The sequence below is a fragment of the Sciurus carolinensis genome, chromosome 1, assembly GCF_902686445.1.
Source record: "Sciurus carolinensis chromosome 1, mSciCar1.2, whole genome shotgun sequence".
In the NCBI taxonomy this organism is placed as follows: domain Eukaryota; kingdom Metazoa; phylum Chordata; class Mammalia; order Rodentia; family Sciuridae; genus Sciurus; species Sciurus carolinensis.
In genome coordinates, this window is record NC_062213.1 from 32,292,113 (window position 1) to 32,314,563 (window position 22,451).

The 22,451-nt window shown below is 35.1% G+C and overlaps 1 protein-coding gene across 3 annotated transcripts in view; it reads left to right on the plus strand.

Moving 5' to 3' along the window:
* The window catches only part of Angpt1 (angiopoietin 1), a 229,385-nt gene that overhangs the window by 159,908 nt on the left and 47,026 nt on the right, over positions 1-22,451 (plus strand). For all 3 annotated transcript variants that reach the window (XM_047525088.1, XM_047525067.1, XM_047525077.1), the window contains exon 5: positions 14,071-14,198. In XM_047525088.1, the coding sequence (XP_047381044.1) occupies positions 14,071-14,198 (128 nt within the window). The remainder of the gene's footprint in view (positions 1-14,070; positions 14,199-22,451) is intronic.

A 22,451-nucleotide genomic window follows, 5' to 3' on the forward strand; every position in this document is an offset into this window, starting at 1 on the left:
GAGGTGAGCCCTGGAGATACTATAGCAGCAAATCACACTGAAGGAATATTAAAATTCCAGCAAGGACACAGGAATGAGGGCAGACTAGATCTTCTACAGAGTCTTCTTGGGAAAGGGGGACATTAAGGAGGATGCATTTTTGTTTTGTCATAAAGCAATGAGGAGTCAATATATGAGGATGGTGATAACATTTGCATTTTAGAAAAATAACCCCAGTTCTCAATGTAGGAAGAATGTACTGGAAAGTTGAAAATCTTGAAAGCAGAGAGACTAGATAGATATTTTTGTCATTATTTCCTTAGAAAAAATTTAGCACAAGCCAGTTTTCTGAGCCCTGTGCAAATATTAGTTCACTCAATTCTGATAATATCCCTGTAAGATTAGTGCCATTACTCACTTCCTATGAAAAATAAAGAAACTAAGCACATAGTGACAAGTAAGTTCTAAATAACAAACTGCTAGCAAGTGAGTGGGCTGAGATTTGGACCCAGAGTCTGGTTCTGAAATCTGTATATTACCTATTATATTACATTGGGAAGGGAAGGTAGAGTTGATTTCCATTAAGTTCTCGAAGTGAAGTGATTCCTTTGGAGAGAAATAAGGTTAAAATGAAACAGAGGCAAATAAATGGAAAGTAAGTGAGGGAAATTTATAACCAAAATAATCATAATCCACAACAATGACTTTAAAATATACAATGGAGCAAAGATAGACTGTTCAACAAATGGTGCTGAGAAAACTGAAAATCCATATGCAGTAAAATGAAATTAAACCTCTATCTCTCACTCTGCACAAAACTCAGCTCAAAACGGATTAAGGACTAGGAATTAGACCCAAGACTCTGCACCTAATAGAAGACAAAGTAGGCCTGAATCTTCATCATTTTGACTTAGGATCAGACTTCCTTAACAAGATTCCCAAAGCACAAGAGAACAAAGCAAGAATCAATAAATGGGATGGACTCAAACTAAAAAGCTTTTTCTCAGCAAAGGATACAATCAATAATGTGAAAAGAGAGCCCACAGAGTGGGAGAAAATCTTTTCTACATGCACTTCAGATAGAGCGCTAATCTCCAAAATTTATAAAGAACTTACAAAACTTTACACCCAAAATACAAAGAAACCAATCAATAAATGGGCCAAGGAACTAGACAAACACTTTACAGAAGAAGACATACAGATGATTAATAAATGTATGAAAAAGTGTTCAACATCTCCAGTAATTAGAGAAATGCAAATCAAAACAATTCTAAGAGTTCATCTTACTTCAACTAGAATAGCTATTATCAAGAATACAAACAATAATAGATGTTGGTGTGGATGTGGGGAAAAAGGCACACTTACCTTGCTGGTGGAGTTGTAAATTGGTGCAGCACTCTGGAAAGCAGTGTGGAGAATCCTTGGAAAACTTGGAATGGACCCACCTTTTGACCCAGTTATCCCACTCCTTGGTTTATACCCAAAGGATTTAGAATTAGCATACTATAGTAAAGCAGCAACATCAATGTTTATAGCAGCTAAATTCACAATAACTAGATTGTGGAACCAACCTAGATGCCCTTCAACAAATGAATGGCTAAAGAAACTGTGGTATATATACACAACAGAATATTATTCAGTCATAAAGAAGAATAATATTATGGCATTTGCAAATAAATGGATGGAATTGGAGAATAGCATGCTAAGTGAAATAAGCCAATCCCCCAAAAATAAAGGCTGAATGTTTTCCCTTGTAAGTGGAGGATGATATATAATGGGGATGGTGTGGTTGGGGGTGAGAGAAGAATGGAGGAACTTTAGATTACATACAGGGAAATGAGAGGGGGTGTACGAAAGATGGTGGAATGTGACAGACATCATTACCCTAGGTACATGTATGATTACACGAATGGTGTGAATCTACATTGTGCGCAACCATAGAAATGAAATGATGTACCCCATTTGTGTACAATGAATCAAAATGCAGTCTGTAAAAAGTAAAAAAAAAAAAAAAAAAAAAAAAAAAAAAAAAAAAAAAAAAGAAGAAGTAGGATTAAATATAATTTCCAAATTTCCAGGTTAAGTAACTGAGAAGGTGTTGATGACTTTTTGAAAATCAGCAACCAGTATGGAGAGGTAGGAGTAAGTTGGAAAGAGAAGGAGTTTAGTTTTGCACCTATGGACTGAGGAGCCTTGGAGTCCCAGCAGGCAGGGGAATAGGAACCTGGAGTTCAGAAGAGAAATCTGACTGGTGTATTCTCAGAAGAGACAAGTGACAAATAATTGAAGGTGCATATAAAACAATGACTCCTAACCATATGGAAGGGTCACAAATCCATTGGAAAATCTGACACAATTTGTGGGATCTATCCTTCCTACTTACCTAACCCTCATAGTGCAAGACACAGGCACAAATTTGTGTACAGTTTCCAGGAATTTATATATCATGGATACAAGTGTATGTTATAAAATGATGTGTGTAAAATCAAATCAAAACAGAAATTTTGGAGTTATTTATGGGACAGATTAAAAGAGAGAGAGAACAGAAAACAGTGAATTAGGGGGAAAACAGCAGAGAGCAGTGTGGTAGGAAATCAAGACTGTAGGGAAAGGTTTTCTTTTCAGTGGAAGTGATATTTGGAACTGGGGTGTAACCATTGGCAGCAAGACTCAACTGCACCACTCACGTACATAGCATGAAGATTAAAATGAATGAGAGGAAGTGAAGATAGAAACCTCAATGCTCCCAAATTTGAAAAACTTAGATGTGAAAGGACAGTAACGGGTCCAGGTAGACCGGCACACAGGGCAGAGAGACAGGAGTAAAGGAAACTTAAAAACAAAAAAAAATCACAAGGCATACACATTTACATACTTAGTTCCCTACTAAGAAATTCAAATTTCAGCTCATAGGAGCCATTTGTGAAGTTCATTTCAAAAATTCCTTCATATCATCTGAACGACATAATGACTGATAGTAAAGATTTTTAAGTGATCTACATTATTTGGGCTGAAGGTCTTTCCCAGAGGCCGATTGCAGTGGTATGGGACATTTGATCATTATTTTCTGTCCTCTTAAGAGGGGAAATGAAGCATTTGCTTTCTTCCCGGTGCCAAGGAGTCATTTGGCTCTGTTCTCAGAATAATTCTACCATCTGAAAAGAATTTACCTCCTGTGCAGTGTCTATTGAGTTCATCATTCAGTCAAGGAATGAGATCGGTTGAGCTGCAAGTCCCTTGAGTTAAGAATGACTTTAAAAACACCAGAAGCAATGGGAGGAAATTAAAACTCCTTGAATGTCACTCACATAAACATTGATAAAAATGGGAAATATCATTTTCATTGACCAAGTAAAATGCTTGGTTTTTTGTCAACTACTTGTAATGCACAATTTAACATGAGGTAGAAAGAAAAAGAAAATACAGGAAGTCATCCACTGAACACCACAGTGAGTACTTGTTCCCATTTAATGAGGGAAATGCTTTATCTTGACAGAAAATTCTATGTCAAACATTTACAATTTCCTTAAAATGAACTACATTATCTAGCACTTCCTTTCATAAAACCCAATGGCTTAAGTGGAAAGGGACTGTTTATTTTTGGAAATAGTATATTTCTCCTTTTTGATGGAGCATGCTATCTGCCTTTTGAAAAGTCTTAATTTCCGTAAAAAAAAAAAAAAAAAAAAAATTGTGTGAACAGTAGATAGCTAAACGAATGATAACAAAATAAAAAAAAAAAAAAATACAGTCCTTGACCTCTCCCATGAACTATTTCTAAACCACATTTTGTAGGGTAGATTTGAAAATTTGTGGTTAATTCTCATTTAGAATTGGAGTTTCAACTTGAGAAACCAGATGAACTATCTGTAAATGGATATCTCCTAGTTCCAGCTGGGCCTGGAAGTTACCAAAAAGACCACAAAAAAGAGTGCTTCTTTGATGTTCCAACATTACTATGAGCAAACTCCACTCCTTTTCTTGTGATTTCATAGCCTGGCTAGCTAAAGAAAAGAAACACAAACAGTTTGAATAAAATTTAACTAAGTCATTTCCTGACTTTGACACTCAAGTCAAATTCAGTAGATATTTTCTAAGTCTAAGGACAAAATTGAATAGTGGGCATTAGTTACAGATAAGTTACAGTATTTACACAGAACCAAATGATACCTGGGATTACTTTGAGAGACAATAAGAAAAAAAGTCTCTTAAACATTTTTCGGTGTGTATGCATCTCATGAACTATGGAGTGAAACCCCCTTGACATTTCTTTTATTTTAAGGGAGAAAAAAGAAGTAAAATCTGCAAAATGCTACAACTGTACATTTAACTTTAAATGTATGTAAATAAATATCTATTTTTAGTTTAAGGTTTTACTAAAAGTCAATTTAAAGAACATTTAAAACTAGTGGTACAGGAGACTGGGGATGCAGCTTGGTGCAGAGCGTAAATTAGGCCCTGGGTTCTCTCCCCAGCAATGCAAAAATAAATAAATGAATGAAACTAGTGATGCAGGACGTTTTAAGCTTCCTTTGCAGACTCATCATTTATTTAAAGTTCAAGAATACCAACATTATAACTAATTTTGAATCCCGCCCTATCACTGGCTTGGGTTTTCACATTCCCAGTGGAACCATTTCTGAGATAGAGTCACATTAATATGGAACCTATGAAGGAAGACACTCCCCTTTAATGGGTTTACAAAAAAGTCATTTTTTAAATGTAACATCAGTTAAAGTAAACCCTTCTTATCTATGTATATATCATGTTTTTGATGAACTTACAATAATTTTTAGGAGTGAACATTCTAGTCTCATGACCAGGATGAGTTCTTTTAGGACAATGAATTTGAACTTTGGGTTCAGTTTTAAGTAGAGATTGGGTTGCAAAGGGAGGCTCGGCCAGTTGTTCAGAGCTCTTGTTTACTCACACACACACAAACACACACACACACACACATACACACACACACACACACACACACATATGCACATAAAGCTAGTCCCAATTGTACTTCACCCTCCAGCCCATCTGAGCTAGGACTTCAATTATGATGGCTTCCTCACCATGTCTTGGAGCAGCTATGATGGATGCCTTCAGAGTGCAGGATGTGGGGTGGTTTAGAAAGAACAAGAATCAGGACATCTGAGCTCTAGTCCCATCTCTATTGTTCAGTGACTTAACATAAAGTACCAGATGACTTAGGTTTTGTCTGATGTCTTAGACCTACCCCTCCACTTCATGATTCCTATCAATCATTCCATTCCTTCTTTTGGTTTTGTGCCCTACAGTTACCTCAGGAAGCCCTATGATCACTGTACAATCCCAGGTAGAAACCCAGCTGGTACTCAAATATTCAAGTATATTACACCACAAATATAAGAATCAAAGTTACATACATTTGATGACAATAAACCCTTCTTTACTTAAAACTTCAAAGTGAAAATCTTTGTGTATGTCAGTTTTCAAAAGCATTTGGCAGCTACTTTCTGTGCCTACAGCACTGATTGAGGACTTTCATTGCAATTTTTTATGGCTTTGACTGAAATTAGTTATTTTTCCTTTCACAATAAGGCACAAAAAGATAAAAAGATGCCCTTTAGACTCTTCAACATGCAGGGGAAGAAGTCTTTTGTGCAAAATCAATACATTTCAGTCTGGCTGAAAGCATTACATGGGAAATTAACACACATGAAACACCTGAAATATTTTTTTCATGAAGTGACTTTCTGAATTAGTAGCAAGGGTCATGCAGCATTCACAACTTCCCAACAGGGTGCCCAAGAGAAACCACAGAAATGAGTGTTACGAAAAATGAGTGCTTGATTAAACGTTTATATGAAATTCCATTTTTAATTTTTTGTCCTTTCTTGGTTGCTTTAAGTAGTAATACATGTTGAATATACATTAAATTATACACAAGTCATTTCATATCAGAGGAGTTTTAGCTTGTTTAGATATGCTCATTAAACTGTAATAGAAACTTGTAGAATTACATGACATTTTACTAATCTTCTGCAATAAAAAAGTACCACAAAATTAGAGATCTGGCATGGCATAGAATGCTTTGCATGTCCACATAGATTTAACAGTTTATATACCTTGTAAATGTATCTCAATATTATGAAATTTCATATACCTACAATTCATTATATATCATAGATAATACATTCCATACATAATAGGTATTCCTGTAACTAGTAAAGTTTTAAGAAAAGTCAATCATATCGTGATAATAAATTTTTTCATTGTTTTCTCTCACCTTTTCAGAAGAGAAAATTAAATACAATTATGACTTTGTTTAATAATTGAATTCATTACCATCCCTATGAATTAGTTTATATCATATCACCCTGGTGCCTTTGGGAAAAGTATATAATTTGTCTCTTGTATATAATGCCCAAACTATTATTTCTTAGTTTACTTACTTTTTAAATTTTACTGTCTTTTTCTTACACACACACACACACACACACACACACACACACACACGCTTTCCATTATCTATTTCCTGTTGTCTTCATACCTGATACTAGAAGATGAACATAAACACACGCAATCACACAAACATACACACATGTGCCCACTCTCACCTCCCCCACCAACCCTTCTTCTAAACTAACAGCTTTTACCAATAGTCCATAGGGTCAGAGACCAAGTAGCAGGGCTTATAAGAAACATACCTTAAATTAATGGGAGTCAGTCCTATGTCAGGGGACTAAGTCAGCCTGACTTTTAGGCATGGACATTAGGAAATTCAATGTGGATTAATATGAGCAGTGAGAGTGCTCAGGAACCTCTTCATTCATTCTTTTCATTCTTCTCTTTCTTCTTCCTTTTTTTCAGTGCTGGAACTGAGCATTAGACTAGTGCTCTGCTACTGAGCTGTACCCCCAGACCCAGAGACCTCCTCATTTCTAATCCTCATATAGCTAGTCTTTGAAGTGCAGTCAGTCACAGACTCACATCCTGCTGAGGGTTCCCATCTCCTAGATGATTCCACTGCCTGTGACTCTCTTTTATCCTCATGTCAGCATTTTTCTTCTCGTCATTTCTGCCACCTGACACTTTCCTATATAGCCTGCTTCCACAAGAATCATCAGTACTAATTCAGAATTAAGGCCTGTGCTGAACCACTCAGGACTCTGGATGTGACTTTGTCAGTTCAGAGAAGTTTTGCTGGGGAATTTGTGACAGATGACTCTCTGGAGTTCTGTTTGGGTTTGGCTTTCCTCCAGAGGCTAATTAAAAAGTCATTAAGATTCTCATCTTTATAATCAGTGTTCTTACTTGTAAGTTACGGTGAAGTTAGATAGTGTCTCTGGGCTTCAGTTTCTTCTTATACAAAAAAATTAAAAATTTACCTCATAAGATATTTATAAGGATTAATGAAGCATGAAAAACATACTTGGCATACAAAATTCAGAGTTTAGCACATAGTAAATATTCAATGAATATTGATTTATTATGATCATGATTGTTATGTTCCACCAAGAAGATGATAGATAAGATTTTACAAATTATCTATAACATAAAAAAATACAAAGAATTTAAGAGTAAGATATAGTTTATTTTCCAAAACATTTTAATTAAAATAATAATACATGAAGTAAATTGTGTTCAAGCATTCCCTTATGCCAAAGTTGGAAGGACTATGGGGAAAGAAAGCAGTATTTAAAAAGGAGAAGCTTTTAGCTACATAATCAAAGACTTCAAATTAATTAAGAGTATATAAGAATATAATACATATGCTTGTGATTTTGTAGCATACTATTGATATGTAAAGCCACATACAATTGCCTTTTTTGTAGGCTAAGAACATCTTGCTTAGGTATCAACTCACAGACATCTAGGTTTGTACACATGGGTTTTAAGTGAGAAAAAAAATCAAACATGTAATTTTTAGTTTATAAGCTTTTATGAATATATAAGCTAAATGTATATATGTTTATATATAATTTTATGTATATGATTACATATCATACATATATAGTTCATATATTATATATTTAAATATATAAGAATAAATATATTTATATATATATATATATTACTTGAAGTCATTGGTAAGTCTCCCTCATACCTGCCCACAGAATATCAAAACTTAGACACTGAAAATCTTTTCATTTCTCCATATCCGTGAAATGAAAGGTATTACCTTTTTTCACTTGTAAAAGTCCATTCAAATTAGGATTCTAGGTAATGTCTCCAAAATGGCCTGTGAAATGCCCACACACCTGGCTAAAGTGTGTAGATTCTTATCAATCAAATGTTTACTTGTTTGCACCTTGTCAGATTTGCCATTTGTACTCTGTCATATGCTCAGTGAACTTCAGTGACCTATTGAAATCACAGATTTAGGGTCAATTTCTAATGCTATGATTTTCCTAATGATGGTGGCTCAAAAAATTCCATGAGGATTACCCTTGAACAAATAACTTGATCCACATGTATTCTAATGTTTACTAAATACTGGAAAGATATGAATCATTAGCCACATTTAAGGTTTAAAAAGAATGTTTGAATAATTGATTTCTTACAGCAACTTTTTGGGAAATGGCTAGGAAAAAGAAAGGCTTTAGTGTTTTACATTGTCTCTGGTAGCAAGGCTAATTGCAATTTGTGTTCTCTGCTAAGGTTACTGAGACTCAGAATTACCAATTCCACATTCCAGGAAGTTTTCTCTGGAGGGTTCATCTGAATTGAAGTGACCCTCTGCCTCAGCTTTTAAGGTCCTTCCCTGAAGTCAGTCTGGTGGAAGATATACCATCTGAACTGAAATTGGTGAAATGCAGGGAGGAGCAAGATATAGTGAACAGCTGCTAGGATTGGAGTCTCAGGTTGCTTATTGACTAAAAGTTCGCTGGTGAAAGGCAGACATGCACCTGCTTATGTCCCTATTTTTCCCTTTGAAAGACAATGGTTTGGATGTACAGATAAGGCTAAATGAAAAGAATGAATGATGATTCTTCTGAAGACTTCTAGATTTATTTTCTGATATTGGTGTGAGGAAAGTCTTTGAACTGACATACCAGACTCAGAATTTAGCTCAGATCAGCTTTCTACATGTTGTGTTGTTTGTCTCTTCTAAGCAGCCTTCCCTGAGTTCACTTGGCAGATGGAGTATGTTTTCCTTGCATGTTCTCAGGGCACTTGACACATACTTCTAAGATGACAATTGTCCTCATCCTCATTCTCTCTCTCTCTCTCTCTTTTTTTTTTTTTTTTTTTTTTTTTTTTTTTTTTGGATACTGCATTTAAACTGGCAACTTTGCAGCCCTAGAAGGTGTGGCCAGCTGTCTTGTGACCAGGTAGGGACCCAACAGATGTGAGTCAGGGCAAAGATACAGAAACCAATTCCTGGTCACATTGTTTGAAACCTGATCTCCTGCCTCACCTAGAGTTTTACCCTGAATTGTTCAAGATTCAATAAACTTTTTGCTTAAACTGGCTTGAGTTGAGTCTTCCCCTGCCATGGATATAGCTACATGAAAGAGCTACTCAAATAATCTTGCTTTCATCAGGCATCAGGCTGTGATCACATTAAGGGTAGGTTTGCGTTTTCTTATGTGTGGATCTGTTACCTAGGATGTCTCATGTATAGCAGGTGGTCAATAAATATTTGTGGAATTAATTAATTAACCAAAAGGGGACATGAGGCAATAAAAATGCCACAGTCTAATTTTCTTATGTTTACACTTGCATTAATTTTTAACTGATTACAACTGGGAGAGTAAAGTAGGATTGGTGAGAAAAAGAGAGAACACAGGGTTTGGAAAGAAAGATTAGTTGACAAAATGAATGAAAGCTGTGGTAGTAGTAGGGACTGCCTGACAGACGGTAGAAAGGGATCATGAGATGAAGAGAGGAAAATTCAGAGTTCAAAATGTTTGTGTTGTATCTTAGAATTCTCTCTGGAAGTTTGAAGCATGTTAAGTAGTTTGCAAAATAAATACATTTAGAAGGAATAAAGATCCAAGAATGGAATCCTACAAAACATGTGCATGGTGGGTGAGGAGAAGAGAAAGTTGTAAAGGAGAAAGAAAATTAGAGAAGTAGAAAACTAGGAGGGGCCAATACAAAAGATGAGGAAGAGGCAGAGATGACTTCTGAGTGTAGAGGGAGTAGAGAAGACATATCCCCAATCCTCATAGTAAACCCCAAACATCATATAAAGAGTGAGAGGAGATTGGAGTGGGATTTTATTTTTTGAAAAGTGGCAAATTTAAAATGCACTCTGCAGGAAATATGATAGAAATCTATTAGAAATGGCTTCATGTTTGCAATCTAAGAAGCAGGGGTGACAAAGCGAATGAAATCTCACTTGTCTGTAGGCCAGGATTTGTCCATGTAAGGATGAGTGGGTGAGAGGAAAGTCAATGGGGATTGCAGTGAAAGCCACCTATACCCTTCATAAATGTCTGAGCCAAAGCTAGTGACTAGGAAGAAAGAAAGGGGAGGCTAGGAAAAGGCTGATAGAATGATGGGGATCTAGATTCTCAAGTAGAGGAAAGAATACTCATCAGGGATTAAAAACTAGGAGAGGAAAAGATGAGTTTGCAGTCAAAGAAGGAACTTTAGGTGAAAAGATCAGTTTTTAAATTCATTCTATTTTTACTAAAAGTTCCAACCCACTTTGAGAGATAGATGAAGACCTCTCTCAGGTCTCCGGATCACTGCCCCAGTTCTGTCTAGTTGGTACTTGTATACTCCTCCATCAGGGATCCTGTCCATCTCTTATCATTTATCACACATTCCTCCAGGCTATCTCTATCTTTCCCATCTAATGAAATCATGAGACTTTCTAAAAAAAATTTATAACTACTGTTGATCCTTGCAAAGTTCCATAAATTCATTTTTGTGATTGTCTATGTTTCAAAATGTTTTACAATATCTAAGCATGATATTGAGCTTCAGGGTGCTCCAGTACTCAATGAAATAGGCCTGCAAAGAGTTACAGACAACATGTTGGTATATGCATCACACATCATTTTATCTTAAATGGTTTAAAAATCTTAACTATTAAGGTGAGGTTTACCTGATTAAATTACCTGTTTCTTTTAGGCTGGAACAACAATGGTATAATCTGACTGTTCAGTGAATGAAGTAAGTTAATTAATCAAGTTTGATGAGGAGAGGCCAGGTCAGCACAATTTTACATATAACCAGTAGTTGTTCTTTCTTGAGATTCAATAGATACAATGTCTGAACTTGAGGGTGACATGCTGGGAGTGCAGCTCCCAGCTCCCCATAGATAGAATTGACTTGCCTTCCATGCTCTGCTAGTGTCTCCAAGTTGCCATGACTGTATTATTATCATTATCATGTCAGCAATGATAATTACCGTTTCAAATGCTTCACTCACTCTGTAGTTCACATAGCTACCTCTGAAATATTTATAACTACTCCACTTTATAGATTAAAATAAATCAATAAATACAAACCCTAGAAGTCCACCTGCCCTTATATAGGGAATCTTCTTTAAATCACAGTATATTCTTAAACTACCAAAGGTAAGCTGAACATTAAGCGTTTTTAAATTGATTTTTAATGATTCAATGCTCTAAACTTTTGCCTGAATCAAACTTTCAAGCATAATGTTGTATAACTACTAAGTAATTAAAGAAAGCAGTCTAATTTTTTTTGGATAGAATATATCTGTGTCTTCTGGAAAAAATATATTTGAATTTCTCAAAAAATAATTACTTAAGTTTTAATGGAATGAAATATTTATGTCATACATATTATCACTGCAATAATAAAAAAAAATGCTGTATAACCATAGTACTAGTTGTACCTTTGATGATAGAATCTTCAAACCATTCTCCAAGGTATAGATATGATTTAGAAAACATATTTATAGAGTGAGTTTCCACAAAAACAATAACCAACTTTCCCCTTTTTTGTCTATCATTAAAAGCATATGTGAAATAGCTTCCCTCTTCCCACACAATAGCCCCTCCACTGACATCTTCTTGAAGTGGAAAAGAAAGGGAGACGGGAGATGGCTGAGAGGAAGAAGGGAATGTACTCTCCTGAACCACCACATATGGGAGGGCAGGAAGTGGTATGTTCAACAAGAGAAGCATTTTCTCCTTAGATAAATTATTCTCTATCTCTTGCCCCCAAAAGAAAAGTGGGTTTACCAGTGGGTTGACCACATCTTCCTGTTTTTTTCCTACTTTCAAAGAAGCATAAATTTTAGTTGGTATTTCTTTATGTCCCTGTTTTGGGCATCTAATTTTTTTTTCACTTTACAACCTGAAAAAAAGTATTTAGCTTTTAGGAAGTTTTGTTTTTTAAAAAATAATGATCCACAAAATTGAAATAATTAAACACCATGGAACTACATTGATGTTTTGAAAACCATACCTTTAATTAACAGGCCCAATGCCATAAATGTGGCTTTCAAACAAGTGCATATATATGTGTGTGTGTGTGTGTATATATATATATATATATATATATATATATATACATATATATATATATAAATTGATATTTGCCTATTCTATGCAATACTTCTTCAATATGATATGAACCTATAACCCTTTAGTTTACTTAATTCAGTGTTGATATTGCAATTGTGGTGGTATTTAACTGTAATTTTTAATATATCCAAGCAAAAACGGAGCAGACATGAGTTATATAGAAAATTATAATGTCATTAAATGATTTAATACATTTTTACATTTTTTGTTGTAGCAAAATATCAGATATGAATGTTTTGTTTCTTGAAAAATAATTTAGTATGTTTGAAAACTTGAAACATTCACACTGAGATAGTAATTCTTTCCACAAAATTAGACTGCTTGTTACCTAGAAATTAACAAACATTGTGCAAGTAAAATTTGAGATTATTATTTTAGATTTTCCAAGCACTTTTAAAATCAATTTAAAAGCATTAATTCATAGTTTACTTTTGACATTTTTATTATAAAAGACCATTGTAAAACAAACTGATTGAAAACAGATACTTATTAAACAACAGAAAATGTTAGCAGTGATATTGCAAAATATTCTTAATCACAATTTCTAGAAAAAGGTTAAGTGAATTGGGCATAGTATTCCACATCTGTAATCCCAGGTATTCAAGAGGTTGAGACAGGAGGATCATAAGTCTGAGGTCAGTCTGGGCAGTCCATTTCAAAATAAATTAAAAAGAGGGTTGGGGATGTAGCTCAATGGTACAAACTTGTCTAGCATGCTGACTAAATTTCCTATCTTCATTTGACTTCTAAGTGACTATGTTCCCATTAAAACTTGATTTCAAAGTCTTAGTCATTCTATTAATGGTGTTTCATTTACCTGATAATTTAACTTCAGGGCATTAAACAAAAAACAAAGTGCTATTGTATTTTCTTTCAGGGAGTTAAATTGGATCATAAACTCTTTTCCACTTCCCAAATCTAATTATTTTGAGAGTTGCTTTGTGTTTTGGTTTTGGTAAAATTTCTAGGAACTCATCAATGTAAAGTCACAAAGGGAAAGGTGCTACCTACTTTTAGTGCTTTAAATTGCTGTACTACATTTTTATGCTTGAATTTTTTATTCATCTCTTCCATCTCCAAAAAATATTTTGCCATCTTTTTGAACTTTCCCAGGGCTGCGCATATAGCTCAGTGATATAGCACATGCCTAACAAGTGTGAGACCCTGGGTTTGGTACATAGCATCACAAAAAAATAAGTAAATAAAACTTTGCTATGAAATGTAGATAAGAATGTTTTAGACATTTTTCAGGAAACAGTCACACAAATTGCTGCTATTTAGATGTATTGCATGACCAGTTTATTTGTTCCTTGAATTAATGTTTTAGAAAAGATATATAGAAAAACAAAAATTAAGAAAGTAAATAAAATATAAGTATTCAGTTAAAAATCATCTTATAGATTTTTCCTTCAGTTTTTAATTTTGTAAATCACCTTAAAATCTCATATTGTCTTTATATTTGGTTTTCAGTAAATGCAATATTGACCTTTATGTGGAGAAAATGAAATCATACTTAGCTACTCTTGGAGTCCATGGGGGTGTTAATGGTACTGATATTCTTATTAATATATTGCAATCTTTTTTTTTTTTTTTTTTGCAGTTTTGCTAAAGGGAGGAAAAAGAGAGGAAGAAAAACCATTTAGAGACTGTGCAGATGTATATCAAGCTGGTTTTAATAAAAGTGGAATCTACACTATTTATATTAATAATATGCCAGAACCCAAAAAGGTAAAACCAGAAGTGTTTGTTTATGGGATGTAAAGCAGATCCTAGTTGAATTGCTGGATGGTAATTGGATTGATTTGTGAGCATGTTAAACTGAAAAATAAAAGTGTGTGTGTGTGTGTGTGTGTGTGTGTGTGTGTGTGTGTGTCTGTCTGAGCTCTTTTCTCCCAGAGATACCTTGTTTCCCAGGCCCATAGGGGACAAAACCCTATTGTACAGACATTCTCTAACCCTTGTACCTTTCATTCCTTTTTCACACTAACTTTCCCCTTATTCTTTGCTATTCATGGGATGTCCCATTGCTCAGAAACGTTTGTCTTGCACAGATCAGATGTTGAAGTCGCATCTACCTTGAGTGCATGGGGATAACAGTCATCTTCCAAAGCCCCAAGAACGTAGAGGGACCCATCCTCCATGGGCCATGCGGGGGCGAGCAGGGTACAAGCTATTTACAGGTCACTGCTCCTATTAAAGTGGGAGAATCATACCCTATTTCAATCATAATTTTGAAAGGCTTTGCTTTTCATATTTACATAAAAGAATGAGCTGTTCAGATTGCTCCCTATGTTGAACAGGCCCCAAAGTAAACACTGAAGTAAGCAAACACTGTCTTCCTGCCATCACATCTCTTTTAAGTACCACTCCTGCTATTTATTCATTAAAACATCCATCCCTTCATTCAGTACTACTAAGTGGATGCCATTCATTTGTCAGTCGCTAGCCAAGGACATTGATATGAAGCAAGCAGTTTCCAGTGTTGTGGAGAAGAGAGATGTTTACACAGATAGCTGTTAAGATACAGTGGAAGAGTCACAATGCAGATGGTTTTTCTGAAGCAGTGCATATGGGGAACATCATGATGAGGCAGCCAAATAAAGTGGGATTGGAGGTGAGAGCAGAGGTCTTCAAGGTGTAAAAGCTTTAGCTAGATGCCCAATATCCAAAGCCGACTGTCTGCGCTTGCAGCACAGATGAACTTCCCTCCTTCTGAATTACCTGTCACAAGTCCCCTTCCCTCCTGGGACTGTGCAAATGCTCCTGGAAGGCCTTCCTTGATTCCCCAAGCAGCCTTGCAGGACTTTCTCCCTACAAGTTCTTCAACTCAGGGATTGTGTCTTTTTATTTTTGATTTCCTAGAAACTAGCATGGTTTCTGCTTATAGTAAGTCCTCAATAAATATGTGACAGGTTGAATGAATGAATGGCCTGCTGATGATTATGTCAGTACTTCTCTGTAGTATACAGTAAGCGAGTCTAACTTTGTCTTTCCATAGTTGGTCTCCTTTGATAGGCAGGGACATGAATCTTGAAAATCATTTTGCCAGATGTCATGTCATTGCCAGGACAGAGTCTGGTTGATAATCCAGGTCAAACTCTGGTTCTCTTTTTACCACTATCATCTTTCTCCTGATTCCCAAAGTTCTAGTGGTTTAGGTTAGCTCAAAAATTTTTCCTCTTTTCTGGGACAAAGTTTTCTTGGGGTTTTTCTACAAGTAGGAAAAGGATGGGTGTGGATAAGTACAGGAGGCAGGAAAGGTGGCAGACAGAGTTCCACTCATTGCCCCCTCAGTTACCTACCTGAGAAGATTGGTTTTACCTGTTCTATGCAAGATTTTATTTCACTCAAATTCTCATGGCTTAAAACAAAACAAAAACTGTGGACATAAAATGGCAAGTGTGAGTGAGGAGACAAGAATAAGAAGGAAAGTTTTGGGTATATTAAGGTCATACCTATGCTTGAAATATCTCTCTCTCTCTCTCTCTCTCTCTCACACACACACACACACACACACACACACACACACACACACCATGCACATAGTATATAGAAAAGTGTTTACGAATCTGTCCTGCGGGAGGAGAGGGAAGCAAAAATGGATATACTCTAATTTATCTGCAGTGCTGCCTTAAATCTGAAAAAGCCCCTAACTTATTATCAGTTGCTCGTTATCAAGCTTATAGGTTGAAATAAAAATAAAAACAACATGAACTAAAAACATTGACTCTCCTTTTAGATTCCTGAAGATCCTGAGGTATTCATGAAAACAATAACATAATTTTCAAGCTTTTCAGATTGAGAACATCCAGACTTTTAGGAGGTTTTTTTTTTTTTTTTTTTTTTTTTTTTTTCACTGTGTCACCAGTACCAACAGGTGGCCCTTGGGGATGGAGGGAAGCATGAATAGACTGCTGATTGGTTCATAAAGTTTAATTCACAAAATTCAGTTCATATGTAAGCATAGCTCCACACCAGTTCAAAATATTTTGAGGCCAGTAATGCACAGGTTATATGCAGAACCACTGCTCTTGTTAGGATAGGAAAATATCCTTTTCCTAAGTCACAATCTTGAAGACTTTCCCTATTTATATAAAAGAGCAGACTGTAAGATCCACTTTACTGGTTCGGTGCCTGGCTTCTAGGTTTTTTACACCAAGATAGCATGATTCAAACTTATGCTTCCCCAAAATAGTGTATTTTACATTAAATGGAGCTTCAGAGTTGTTCTTGAATAAATAAAATCTTTGAGAAATCTATTTTATTTATTTATTTATTTATTTATTTATTTATTTATTTATTTATGTTGGGGATCAAACCCTGGACCTGTGCATGGAAGGGATGTTCTTTACCACCCAGCCCCTGAATTTAAAAAAAAATCCAAAACATTAAATATGCAATGTCAAAAAACTTTTGGATGAAACTTCTGAGTTTTGAGCCTATGAAAAAAAATTCAGAACTTGAGCAGGTTCACAGGAGTATCAGAGTACAGCTGTGAGAGGCAAATTTTATCAGTGTAGAAACTGCTTTAAAAATGGCTTCTCCAGGGAAAGAAGTGCTCACATGACTTGGTCAGGACTATCAGTAGGTTTAGTTATCAGTAGGTTTAGTTTTATTGGAAATAAAACAAATGGTAGTAAAGTGTGACAAGAATGGGGTGACTGAGCTGGAGGAATAGAGACTCGGAACTTAGGTGTTTACTCCCTTGCTTTATTCCTTCCCCTTTATGATCATGGATTCTCTCACAAGTGGTAATATACTCCATTATTCAGACTGATGTAACTAGACTTCTTCTTAATAAGTAACACATTTTTTTCTTAAATCCCTTATTATAATCACTTAGTATGACTGGGTTAAGAACAAATATTGTATGTATTTCCTCAAAGAAATTGAGAAACTGTTTAATGCATTGGTTCAAATGTACAGGGCATTCACCATTTGCCAGCTCCTGTTCTGACCACTTTTCTTTCTTTTATACTCATTCATTTATTCTTTTCAATAATCCTATGAGATAGGTGTCCCCATTACCCCTATTTTAGACAAATAGCTTGCCCAAATGATGTAGTTGGTAAATGTTGAACACTGACTTTGAAACAAAGGACTCTAACTCCAGATTGCACCATCTTAACTAAAGGCTTAAGCAGGATGATTATGTCAGTGATAACTGAAGTTGCGTAATTCATAATTTTGAACGTGAACTTATTATTGTCAAGTGACATAAGCAAGGGTTTATTATTAGCAACTTAGTAAATTGATTCATGTTCTTAGTATGATCCACCTCATTCCCCACTATCCTATAATTTCACTTTCTACTTCTATTTGATATAAATCAATGATGTTTTCTTAATCATATAAAAAGTGATAAAAAATACCCTTGTTTTTTTGGACCTTTACCCTTCTCAATAAATGGTATTATAAATGAAATGTTTGGTGCTACACTTGGATACGCTTAGCAATAGTTTTGATCATTGCAATGCCCTCAAAAGTTTTAGAAAAGAAATTCAAAACAAGCCTATAAAAACAAAACAGTTAAATATATATGATATGGAATATGGACCAATCAATAAAATTGAATGATTTCAGACAATTGACAAGAACTATTAAAATAAATTAATTTTATCTTCTAAGCAGCATAAGAGTTGCAAGTTGTAATTGTTAGTCTTTTTCTTTTGACTGATATTGTTCCATTCTAAAGCAGAAATGCTTTCAAAAGCTTGAAAAGTATTGTCTTTTCAAATGTCATGTGGTTTTCTAGGATGATTTAATTTTTTCAAGCAGATAGAAAATGAGAATTCCAACTTTTACTTCTTTCTTTTTGCTTTGATAGTATTAATAGCTTGTGGTTATTTCCCTCTCTGAATTCCCTTCAATGCATAGTACTAGGAAACAGAATTTTCTCTTTCATTTCGTAATTTTCTAAAACCAAATGCCCTATAGCCAGCTTAGTTTCATCCAAAAAAATAAACCATTAAATCAATAACTCTTATTGTAAAATATTAAAAATTTGCTCTGAACTCATAATTCCCCTAATTCTTGGAAAAGGACTGTGACAAATGTGTTAAGCCTTTTTGATTTAAGGTTATGGAAAAATAATTAATGTCCACAAGACTAATCATTCCAACTTGTATGGAACATAAAAGCATAAAAAATATGTGAATCAAATTTCCCCTTTTTGTTTGGGTTTAGACCTCTGTATTATGTTAAAAGGTGTTTAATGCTTGAAAGCTTTGACCTTGCCTGGGATAGGAGCCAGTTTAATCTTTTCTTGGATAGAAGTAAGCCCAAGTCATACGATCAATACATGCAACAGTCATAGTAAATGTAGTGGGCTTTGTCCACAGGAAGAACTGCCAGATAGCACTGACCACAGGGTGCTGGCAAATGAGCTTTGCAGGTCCTTTCATGTCTCAAATCTTTCTGAAACTGATCTTCTGTTTTCTGGAACTTCCTTAATCTGTTAGGCATAGGTTTTTAATTTTTCTTCTGACTATTGACAAAGCAACTGATTTTTTTCAAGAACTAATCCAACTTCTTAAAGATTAAAAAGCACCATGATCAAAGATTAGCAATGCCAATATTAATAACTAGAAGCCAGTTATTATAACTGTAGGGAGATTTCATTGAACTTCTGCATGTTTTAGGTTTTATATATTGCATATTATTCATAGCAAGTTATTAATATGAATCATGCAATGTTCTATATAAAAACTATAATGTATTAAATATTATATACACAGTAGATATTACATAATGTAAATACATGTTATCTATAAAATGAATGTAAGAGCCAGGCATGGTGGTGCATGCCTATAATCCCAGTGGTTTGGGAGGCTGAGGCAGGAGGATCATAGGTTCAAAGCCAGCGTCAGCAACTTAGCAAGGCCCTAAGAAACTTGGGGAGACCCTGTCTCTAAATAAAAATATTTAATAAAGGGTTAGAAATGTGACTCAGTGGTAAAGCACCACTGAGTTCAATCCATGGTACCAAAAAAATAAATAAAATGCATGTAAGAGATAAGAATAATGACAATGCCTATTGCTTGCCAAACACTACTCTAAAAACTCTATGCACATTGGCTCATTCATCCTCACAAAAGATGTAAGAGAGCAGAGGTGGGATCTGAATCCAGACAATCCGGCACACAAGTCCATGCCCCTAAGCAATGTGTCATCCAGTTCTCTTATACCCAAATTCAACAAATGGCAACTGTTAGGCTGTGATCATTGATGCTACCAAGTCTTAATAAAAATTGTGACACATACGTCAAACCCCTTAACCTCTTGGAATCTCAGCTTCCAACCCTGGAATCTGTCTGGGTGATTTCTACCTCCCCATGGAGCTCAGTCTTTCTCTGGGTCTCTGTCTAAGATGCAATCTCAGCACTTCTTCACATTTACAAGTAGCTGGATACCTTTTTAAAAGGGAAGTTGTCTTTTCTAACAATTTGTGAGTGATTGTAAAACAAAGCCATAGAATTTTAATAACACTTAACAGCCATTAAAAACTACACAGCATGGTTTTTGCTATCTACTTTCTTTTTCTGACAGAGAAAGGAGGGTGAGGGAAAGGAAGGAAGGAAGGAAGGAGAAATTGGGTTTATCAATTATGGCAGAATAAAATTTAATTGAGAAATGAGTGACATTTGTTTTTCTTAACAAAATGTATCCTTAACATTTTCATCTCCCTTTGCTTTGATTTAAATGTCATCAGGAAAGTTTCATCTGTGCCACTTCTGCTGAGTAACCACCTAGGCCCATTTTAAACTGTGCCATCTGATGCTATGCTTACAGCACTCCTGAAATCTCTCAGATCAAGGTTACTAGTGACTTCTTCATTTCAAATTTACATGTATATTTTCTTAATCTTTATTTATCTCAACTTCTCTCAAATATTTGATAGTTATCACCTCCCCCACTCAGCATCCATCCCCAGCTTTCTTTGCATCAAGTTTTCTTGTTTTATTATTATTACATCTCTTTTAGCAAATATTCATTAAATATCCACCATAGGCTGGGCAATACTGTAGGCCCTGAGGACAGCAGCAAATAGAACCAAATATCTGCCCATCTCAAGGTTACTGATGTCTTTTATCTCTACCAGTTTTTCACCGAAGTCCATTCATGGACCCTCCTCCCCACCCCACCTCTAAACCCTTTTTGTTTGACTTCTTTAAATTATATATCTATTTTTGTGTGATCAACTGCTGATTTCAAGCACATTACTCCAAATAATTTTGAATTAGATAAACATAGGGTTCAAATCCTAAATTCAATTCAAATCCTGAACCCAGTACTAATGGTTAAGTATTAACCATTGATAAGTTACTGAAATAGTCTAAGACTCACTTTTTTCACCAGTAAAATGGAAATGATAATCATACCTTCTTCATAGTGTTGTTGTGAGAGTAATGCAGATAAAGTGCTTAAGTTACTTGGCACTTCACAAACACACCATTGTTAATGACTATTCTTTCTGTCCCCTTATTCTCAACACAATTCTATCCCTTGTCTACCTCCAGATATTTCAGTAGAACATCTCTAACTTGTCAATTAACTCCTCCTTTTGAATATCTACCTGAGACCCTAAATATCCCAAATCATCATCATTGTCTTCTCTCACATGTTCGCTCTTTTTATAAATCTCTCATTTAGATCATTGTCACTTTTATTCTCAGAGGTCACTGGAGTTGAAAGTTGTGAATTCCAGTGTCTCTTAATCCTATAAAATCAGTCACTATTGAAAATTTGCAGTGTTTTAAGTTTATGATACATATTTTATTCATCATAATATCCTCAGTTTTAATATATAATCCAATACCCAAGAATGCTCACTGAGAAAAAATGAGTGAATGAATAAATTACAATTAAGGGGTGTAAGAAACTAACGAGAGGTTAAGGACAAGAAGCAGATGGAGGAGTGTTAAAGGGTTAATAGAGGGAACCCTGGGAAAGGGAAGGCAATTTAAAAAGTATAATCTTGGAGGTGAATCAATTCCTAGGGATGACATACGGGGTAGGTGGCTGTTGTCAAATTAGAGGGAGAGCCCTCTGGAGAGCAGTTGTCCTGTTTCATGTGCTCACATAGGCAGGCACGTCTTTCCTTTCACTCTGAGGAAATACAGGAGCAATTTGCCCTTTGAATGACAGTTGTTTCCATTGCTTTCATACCCTTTGACCATTTGTGCTCCATATGTAATGCCGCAGGGAAAACATTGAGGTTTTCCTTTAATCAGCGTTTAGTCCTGTGCCTCCACCGCCTGCGTGCTGCTGCTGCATCATGTCCACACCTTCGGCCAACCTTCAGAATGGTTTACTATTCAGTTGCTGCGGAATGGTGTTCCCCATAGCCCAGTCCTGGAATAATCAACTGCCACATTCATGCTACATCAATTCCAGTGATGGTGCTCCAAAGATAATCCCATCACAGATACGTTTCCCTCCTAGGGTAGACTCTGGGGAAAATGAATCAGTTGTTTAAATAAATACTATTACATTTAGAATAATTGAAATAAGCATAAGTCTTTGAAAGATTTGGATAACTTTTCCACATGGGAAAGAAATGCTTGTCACAGTCAGAAGGAATACAGTATGTCATGTTCTCCTCTTATTGTTCATGACTAAAATTTAAGTGAATAATGTGTTCTCCATGTGCTAAGGACCAAATTTTGCCCCTAATGTAGTATTTAGCAATCAAGAATAATTATTATAGCATGTAAATACATAGGAGTTATAAAATATAACATGAAATAATGAAATATATATAATTTTTTAAAAATTATTTTTCCTAAACCTTTTCTATTATATTAACATTTCAATAAAATATTGAAAAACATGAGTTATGTTTTGGATATAAAATGACCTAGTTTTAGAAACTTTAATAGCATTTTTGAAATTTAAACTTATAGAATGACTATTTCCACTTAAGATGTAGATTTTTAATTTTTTTAATAGTGTGAGAATGAATTTTCAGCTAGATGATCT